General features: G+C 35.6%; 1 protein-coding gene across 1 annotated transcript; it reads left to right on the forward strand.

Moving 5' to 3' along the window:
* Positions 1 to 2445: 2445 nt before the first annotated feature.
* Positions 2446 to 3919, forward strand: LOC141608024 (uncharacterized). Its single transcript, XM_074427374.1, has 3 exons — positions 2446 to 2745; positions 2854 to 3109; positions 3369 to 3919. The coding sequence occupies exons 1-3, from the start codon at positions 2446 to 2448 to the stop codon at positions 3917 to 3919; spliced, it is 1107 nt and encodes a 368-aa protein (XP_074283475.1).
* The last annotated feature ends 5866 nt before the right edge of the window (positions 3920 to 9785 follow it).

The following is a 9785-nucleotide window of genomic DNA, read 5'->3' on the forward strand; positions in this document are numbered from 1 at the left end:
GTAAAAACTGAATGTGAAACTTAGATAAAAACTTGATGTCAGACTGAATGCTAACTGATGTTTTTAGGTTACGTTATATAGCAACTAACGTAACTTTGTTTCCTAAACCTAACATAACTTTGGGCTTCAAGATTCACGGTCTTTTAATTCTCGTCTGGAATAGCATATTGGTCGATCGCCTGCTAGGACTGGTCGATCGATCGGTCTTCGATAAATGGTAGCTTCGAACTCAAGAGTTGGTTGGATCGACGATGGCGGGTCGATCGACTGATTGAGCTGCTACTTGACTTCTATAAACTCGTGGACTTGTCTTTTGGGCCTTGAATTGCGCACCAAGCTCGTTCCTCGGGTGAATACTTCACGTCATATGCAATGCAGGATACTCGGGGACGGATTTAGCTCGATTTCCGCTGGATTCTTCACATTTCTGCAATAATGTACAAAAAAACGGAAGTAGACGGAAATAGGGAGAAATGTAGCATAAACTACATGAATGAGCTCTGAAATGCGTGTAAAATGGGATGTAAAACATCATATAAAAGACACGCATCACACACATATCGGTAATGATTGGCTGACTAGAGTTTGACATTACTGTCGTGCGACGGTGGTGATCAGTTGATCCCCTTAGGTCATACCTATAGGGAAATACTCTTAATTGATTATTTTAATTAATCGTATGCCGATACGAGTTAATTAAATTGCTTAGAAATTGACGGATGATTTTGTGAGTATAATTAACGTGTCTTATTGTAATTCGATTATATTAGATACGGTCTAAGTAATTGAATTGTTTTATTACTTAGATAAAATTGTTGTTTACGAAACAATTGAAACTGAATGAATGATTTATTATAAATACAAGACGTTGTGATTTATAATGGGTAAATCGTTTTGGTACAAGTAATTATGAATTACTAAGTCGATTTTATACATGACGTATTTTTATTAATACGTTGATTTTTAACATGTTAAAAATACATTACAATTTCACATGTCTAGTAACATGTCACATATGTTACAAATTGACAAATGACAAAATAAAATGGACCTCCCATTTTATCTATATGTGCCGAAATATGGAGGGTGTTTAGGATAAAAATTGTGTTGATTATTTTAAGTGGAAAACACAATTATTACCTATAGTCTTAGCCATGCATGCCTATCTTTTCTTGGGTAGAAAAACTAGCCCATGCATTGGACACACCTCTCTCACCCAACCGGTTTTACCAAGGGAATTAAGTGTGTTTCCTCTACCATTATTCATTCACATCTTTCATATTTTTCTAGTGTAAGAAAAATATAAACTCTCTACAATCTTGTGAAAATTCTAGAGAAATAAACCTCACAAATGCTCCCTCTTGACCGAAATATTCAAGAGGAAAAATACAATTTATTTTGTGTCAATTTTATAGTAAAAATTATATTATTACTAGATCATAATAATATTTGTTATTGAGAGGTTTCCTTGGGTATTCACTTTTGGGAGAGATTCTATACTTGAATCTTTGTTCATCCATTATTTGGAATGCTCAAGAACTAACAAGAAGGAGATCTTGTTGGTGCCCTTATAATCCGAAAATCATATGGTGAGAAAACGATTTCTTCACTTATCTATTTTAGTTTGCATGCATAAGATTTGTTATTAATTTTATGACTAAATTAATTTGTTACATATATGAATATGTTAAAAATGTGATATAGATTACTAACAGTAATATGGTGTTACTAGTATTATATGTAAGGGACATTTTGATGGAAATAATACATTTCAGAAAATGGGGATTTTAGAGAGAAGTTGTTCTAGCTTCTCTCTAGGGTTTTGAATTCCATTGCAAAATGGCAAAGAAAGCAACATCCAAAAAATCTCAAAAAACTACTAGAAATTCTAAAATCAAATCTAAAGCACGAATTCGTCTGTCTTTCAGTAATTTACGTGATCTTTCGTTGGGTTTTTCGCCAAATATGGATTCTATTGCTTCATCTTCGAGTACTGGTATTCCAGATTCTGCTCAAGCTAAAAGCACTAAAGAGGTTAGTGAACTTGTGGGTATTCCTGAGGCGGATTTGGATAATCTCGTGGAGGAAACACAGGAAAGTGACCACCTTGTTGAAGATGCTAGTGAGGTTGAAGCAGAAGAGGAATCTAATGAAGGTTGGACAGAAGTCAATCGTTCTGGTAAGAAAACTCCCTCTCCTGCTACTACTAATACTACCCTTCAATTTAGGGTGGATGATGTACAATCTGAGATTGAGTATTGGAGTACTGCTGTGATTTGATATGTTCTAGGGGCTAATCCACCATGGGAATTGGTTTCTGGGCATATAAAGAGGATTTGGGGGGTTTATAAATATGATAAAATTTCCTTTTTACCCAATGGTGTTTTTATTGTACGATTTCCTACCATGGAAGGCAAGAACTTGGTTCTTCAATAAGGGTATCCCATGTATGATAAAAAGCCCATTGTGGTTAAGCCTTGGACAGAAGATGCTTCTTTAACTAAGTCCAAAGTCAAGGAGGTTCCTATTTGGATTCGACTCTGTGGTTTGGGATTAAAATTTTGGGGTGAAAAGTGTCTTACCAAGCTTGTTGCATTACTTGGGAAGTATGTCAAGGCTGATACTGCCACTTTGGATAAGACTCGTTTAGGATATGCACGGTTGATGGTGGAAGTGCAGGTGGGACAGGATTTCCCTGATAAACTGTATTTTAATGATGAGCATGGACATCACAACTGTGTACTGGTAGAGTATGAATGGAAGCCTCTTATTTGTACACTATTTAAGGGGATTGGCCATCATTAGAGCATCTGTAGGAAGCCTGCTATTTTAACTGCTCTTAAGGTGACTCAGGTTTGGAGGCCTAAGAATGTGTCTAAACCAACCAATTCTCAACCTATGTCTACTAACTCTTGTGTGTCCCCTCCTAAAGTGACTAGGCCTCATGTGGTCACTCCAGTGGCTAGACAGATGACAGTGATAGGGGGGATCAGAGAGAATGTGTCTTATGTTGTTGCTCTTACTTCACTTACAAAATCACCAGTGGCTGTTTTACCTAAGGACAAGAATATCTCATCTGAGGATCAAGAGAAAGGGAGAACTGAAGAGGGTTTAATTATCTCTGAACATGGATAATCTAGGCTGTTGGAATGTAAGAGGTATGAATAATATTAATAAGCAAGGTGATATTAAATGGTTCTTGCATCAGAATAAAATAGGTCTTTATGGTTTAGTTGAAACTAAAATTAAAGTAGCTAATTTTGATTCAGTTTTGAATAATCTTGGTCAAAGGTGGTATGGTATCAATAATAATGATCATCATCCTGGGGGAAGGATTTAGATCATTTGGCTGCCTCAATTCTTTCAAGTCCAACTTCTATATTCCTCTCAACAACAAATTACTGTGTCTGTTACTGAGACTTGTTCTAGGGATTCTTTCTGGTTCACTGTGGTATATGGATCGAATTATGATACTGATAGGATCCAGTTGTGGCAAGAGTTAAAGGATATCAAGGATAATTGTCATGAGACTTGGTGTGTTGGAGGTTACTTTAACAATCTTTTACATTTTAATGAGAGGTTGGGAATTCCTGTACTTTGGAGTGAATTAGAGGAATTCAGAATGTGTGTTGATTATTGTGAGTTGTGGGATATTCAGGCTAAGGGCTCCTTTTACACCTGGAATGATAAACAGGCTCCTAATACAAGAGTTTTTTCCAGGATAGATAGATTCCTTATTAATCATGAGTGGCTGAGGCAATATCCTGATGGCTATGCTTTTTTCATGAATGAGGGGCTTTTTTATCATAATCCCTGTATCTGTTATAGAAGACCTACTATTGCTGTGAGGAAATCTTCTTTCAGATATTTCAACATTTGGGGACAAGCAAGTGAGTTCCTTAATATTGTCCAAACTTAATGGAGTAAGGATTATGGGGGTGTTAAGATGTTCCAAGTTGTGAACAAGCTGAAGAATCTCAAGAAACCTCTTAGGATGTTAAATAAGGCTAAGTTTTCTGATATTTTTAATGCTGCTGAGATGGCTAGATATCTTCTGGATACTATTCAAACTCGGCTTCATCTTAATCCTCATGATCTGACCCTTAGAGAGGCTGAACAGAAAGCTGCTGCTAGTTACTTTACTCTTCATAAAGCCCAATTGAGTTTTCTGAGACAAAAAGCTAAAGTTGAATGGCTTAAAGAGGGGGATGAGAACACTGGTTTCTTCCATAGGCATATCAAAGCTCAACATATTCACAATAAAATTTTGAATATCCAGGATCTTCATTGGGTGGTGAAAGAGGATCCTGCTCAAATTGAAGAAGCCTTTCTTGAGTTCTATATTGATCTTCTTGGGTCTAGCAAAGCCACTTCTCCTGTTCATTTTCTAACTGTTAGGACTGGGAAGTTAATCACTGATCAGCATGTTAATCTCCTCATGAAACCTGTTACTCATGAAGAAATTAAGCAATGCATATTCTCTATTCCTTCTACAAAGGCTCCTGGACCTGATGGCTTTTCTAGCCAGTTCTTTAAAGATTCTTGGTCTGTCATTGGTTCTGAGGTATGTGATGCTATCATGGATTTTTTTCACACTGGGTCTCTGTTGAAACAGTTGAATGCTACTTTGATAACCCTTATCCCTAAAATTACCCACCCTACCAGTGTGCTTGAGTTTAGGCCTATAGCATGTTGTAACACTATCTACAAATGCATAGCTAAACTCTTGTGCAATAGGTTAAGCGAAGTGCTACCTGATATAGTGAGTCCTAATCAAGGAGGGTTTATTAAAGGGAGAAATATTGTGGAGAATGTGTTAATTTGTCAGGATATAGTTAGACAGTATAAGAGGAAGTCTGCTTCTCCTAGATGTCTCATTAAAATAGACCTCAAGAAAGCTTATGATACTATTGAATGGACTTTTTGAAGGATATGCTCATTGCCCTAAAATTTCCTCACCCTTTTATTGATAAAATCATGACTTGTGTCACAACCACTGCCTATTCCCTCTCTCTCAATGGTAATTCTTTTGGCTTTTTTAAAGGTAGAAGAGGTCTTAGGCAGGGAGATTCTCTTTCCCCATTGTTGTTTACAGTGTGCATGGAGTACCTTTCTCGGATCCTTAATGTTATTAGTAAACAAGATGACTTCAATTTCCATCCTCTGTGTGGCCCCCTGAAGCTCAATCACTTATTGTTTGCTGATGACCTTTTGATGTTCTCCAAGGGAAATGCTTCTTCTATCATGTGGTTATTAAAAGCTTTCTCTTCTTTTTCCAAAGCAGGTGGTTTATGTTTGAATAAGGAGAAATAAGATATTTATTTTAATGGTGTGAAAGGATCTACTATGGCTGATATAATGCAAGTTTCTGGATTCAGAAAAAGAGACCTTCCCTTTAAATATTTGGGGGTTCCTATTTCATATAAGAAACTCAGTAAGAATGAAGGCATGCAACTTACAGACAAGATAACTGCTAGACTCAGATCTTGGGGGGCTAAGCATCTCTCCTATGCTGGAAGGTTAGCTCTGGTTAATTCTGTGCTAACTTCTCTTCACTCATATTGGTCTAGCATGTTTCTCATCCCCAATGGTATTATGAGCAAAATTGAAGCATTATGTCAAAATTATTTGTGGAGTGGAAAAGATTCTTATATGAGGGCACCAAATGTGAGTTGGGCTAACTGTTGTACTCCTAAAGAGGAAGGTGGACTGGGTATCAAAGCACTAAAAATCTGGAACAAAGTTATGGTGGGCAAATACATATGGTGGCTTGCTAATAAAAAGGACAATTTATGGGTTCGTTGGGTCAATCATGTTTATATGAAAGGTGTCCATTGGTACAATTATAGTCCTCCTCTTGACTGTAGTTAGACATGGAAGAAGATTGCTCATACAATGGTTATTTTCAAGAAAGCCTATCATAATGATAAGTTGTTGGATACTGATAAAGACTACAGTGTGTCTGATGGTTATCACTGGTTAAGATAGAAGAAATCTAAAGTTCCATGGAGACATGTTTGCTGGAGTACTCTGAATGTCCCAAAATGGTCCTTCATATTCTGGGCAGCTCAATTGCAGAGACTTCTAACTCGTGATAGGATGGCTCATATGGGATTTGGACAGGAGACAGTGTGCTTTTTATGTAATACTGATGATGAGAGTCATCTACGCCTGTTCTATTCTTATCAATTTAGCAACAGGTGTGTGACTATTTTGCAGGCTAAGCTGGGAGTGTCGTTTTCCCCTAATATGTTAGTGCAATGGAGTTCAAGTGGCAGGACAAGAAGTATGTTGCAAAGGAAGATTATTTGTTCATGTCATGTTGGTCTTAATTATGCTATATGGAATGCAAGGAACAAGGCTAGAGTTGAAAGTTTTGTTAGTCACCCTCGATTTATTGTTAGGAAAATTATTGATGATGTAATAGCTAGATTTTGGGCTAGAAATATCAATGTCATATCAAGCAGAGACAAAGCATGGATTTTGAGCATTAAGGGCTAGATTTAGCTTGTACATTGTTAGGAAAAACTCTGGATGATGTAATTATTTTTTGATATTAATATACTTACCTTTACCAAAAAAAAAGGACATATTGATCATTGTGAATGATGGAAGACTTAGGAGAAGAATAATACATCTCTAAGGTATCCAGACCTATAAAGAGAGTTCTAAGAGGATATTAGCGTTAAATGAACATTCTTATGTTAATAAGAATCTTGACAAGTTCAAAAGTATTGAACATGTAGAAATTGAATCCACATGCTTCCGCTGCGGGATTAATTCATTATGCTAAGATGTATCAACATTCTTAAACTTCGTATACTTGGAGTATGACGAATAGTTAAAAATCGAATTCTTGAGAGAAGTCTCTATATAGCCATAAAGTTCATTAGTTAGTACTCAGGAAGTACTAAAGATATGAAGCTAAGTATTTAGAATTGAGATGGATTTATGTACAACGAGTTACACAAAAACCATATTCTAAACACATAAGGATGGTTAAAGAACCATCTTGGCTATATTATTTAGGAAGATATCTGCTAGAAACATCCTAGGCAGTTAAACAATGAAATATACACAACGGAAATTGAGTATACTTGCAATAATGAGATATGCAAGAAGGAAGGGATGATATTAGGATTCGGTTTTATGAATTGGAGGAACTATGGTAGTTCGTTCCAATAACCAAAGGTCCTATCCCTACACACTGTGAGGACAGTGGGAGTTGTTTAAAGGCAAGAGAGCCTATGTCCAGATTGGATCTAGACACGTACTCAAAGAAGTTCTTGTAATACAAGATTATTCACAAGAATGGGAAATAGTATATAGTAAGGTTAGGAAAAGTGTAAAGTATTACTAAAACTTGCTAACCAAGGCTTTTTCATAGGCTAAGCATGATAAGTCATGCCATTTCAATTGAGTTGAGATGTATAGTTATATACAATATTATGTATGGATTATAGATTATGTAGTACTTGATATGGTATCAATTTTACATATGTGATAATGCATTCACCGTTTGAGTTTTAAAAACTCTTTTATTACTTTGTTATATCCAAATAGGTTGTAAGGATAACGTTAAACCCTATTAAAGTGAACTGGATTAACATAGTATTGGCCTCTAGTTGCTTGTATGAGGTGACGTCTCGAAGTGGCTAGAGTGTGATGTGATTGATGGCAGGTTTAAGTGTCATAGATTCATAAGAGATCACTAGTCGATCACATAGGCGGACTGTATGGGACACTCTGTCGGGCAGTGACCACTTATAGAGTTCTGGTAATTTTTATAAAGCCTGGTCATGGCGAGAGCTACTATAGTATTCTTTTGAGTCAATTCTTTGACTAGAGACTGTTCGCCCAAGGTGGCACAATTTCTGAGTGACTTTAATTTATGCTCTACGATTTTTGTAACTGAGGTCAAATGGGCATCTTTTGGATCATGATGAGCCTTGGCTATTCAAAGGGAATAGTGCGATAGGAATTGTCCACCCCCTTGTCAGGGTTATCTAAAATCTCAGGGCCACTCGAGGAGTAGTGAACTGGAAATGCATGGCCACGCTCGGAAGGTATCTACGATAGATAATTCCGGTCAGACAGTTACTCTCCAGATCGAGGAAACCACTTAAGATATGATCAAATGCAAGTACGACCTGCAAGACACCTTGCATTGAGTGGGAGATTGTAATAGGACAAGAGAATTGGTGACACACACTTATCTCGGACAAGTGGGAGATTGTTGGAGTATGTGTCGTCAACAATAGTGTGATCACATGATTAAGCATCATAATTAAATCTCATAATAAGAATACGCAAAAGATGATTCATTATATAGTCAACTGATCAACATTAATCAGTAATAATTGGCTAACTAAAGTTTAACATTACTGTCGTTTGACGATGGTGATCAGTTGATCCCTTAAGGTCACACTTATAGGACGATTCCCAAACTGAAAAGTTAATTAATCGTATATTGATACGGATTAATTAAATCCTTAAATTGAACAAATTTATAAGAGAGAGTTATATATCTTATTCTAATGTGATTAAATAAGATTCGATTTAGTAATTAATTTGTTATATTACTAAAATTGATTAATGTTTATGAAACATTTGAGATAAGAATTGTTAGTTAGTTATAATTATAAAATATTGTATATTATATTAACTAAATTCAAAATGACCCATTTTACATATATGTAATTGTGAATTACCATTTAAATTGTTATTTGTAATTTATTTGATAATATAATTATATTTAATTTGTTAAATATGCATTAAAATTATTTGTGACATGTTATGTGTCACATGTCACACATCACAAATGACAAAATATAAGTTGTAAAATGGATGTCCATTTTATCAAGGGTGGAACGAAATTGGGTGGTTAAGGGTGATAATGGGTGTTCTTATTTATGCAAATAAACACCATAATTACCCTAAATTTGCTAAACCTACCCTAGAATTATGGGTAAGACAAAAAGCATTTGGGTAAGTTAAAAACCAAAAGCTTTGCCTTCCCCAAGCCACAAAACCGGTTCCCCCCACCCCATTTTGTGACATTGGTTCTCATTTTTCTTTGGTAGAGAATCTTATGCTTATATCTCTTATATTCTCTCTTCCGTCTCATATAAAATTAGTTTTATGAAGGAAATTTGTTCTAAAAATATAATAAAAATTCAAGATTACTAGTGTAGTAATAATATGAATGTTAGAAATAATATTTAAGGTTACTAATCCTATTATCTAGTTTATAATAGTATTGATGTTTGGGTAAGAGTCTTGGGTGCAACTAAGACGAGTGTCTCTATGCTTGAGACTTGAAGATCTTGGAGGATCATCCATAATGGTAATAGCTCAAGATCTAGTTTTGGAAGGAGTCCAAAACTAGTGCCCTTAATTCGTCCATATGATGTAAGAAAATCATTTTTCTCCTTATTTTGTTATGCATGCAACTAGATCCACATAAATATAAATTATAAGTAATTTATAAAATGATTAGATGAGTCTAACATGGGTATATGAACCTAACATAGTGATTACAAACCATAAACTAATAAACGAAGGAAAGTACAACTCATGACAACTATACTCTTCTAGCCAACTATACTCGACTCGGATATCAACAAGGCTTGTCTCGTCTCCCACGTGCTATTAAAGATAACCTATACTTAACCTGCTCCCCATATGATCGGAAATATCATATGGATCGACACAAGCCACCTCGGAAATAGGTGACAATTTACACATACACACACACGTCAGTTTCAATAAATAAACATAAGACA

The sequence above is a fragment of the Silene latifolia genome, chromosome 10 (assembly GCF_048544455.1).
Source record: "Silene latifolia isolate original U9 population chromosome 10, ASM4854445v1, whole genome shotgun sequence".
NCBI lineage: Eukaryota > Viridiplantae > Streptophyta > Magnoliopsida > Caryophyllales > Caryophyllaceae > Silene > Silene latifolia.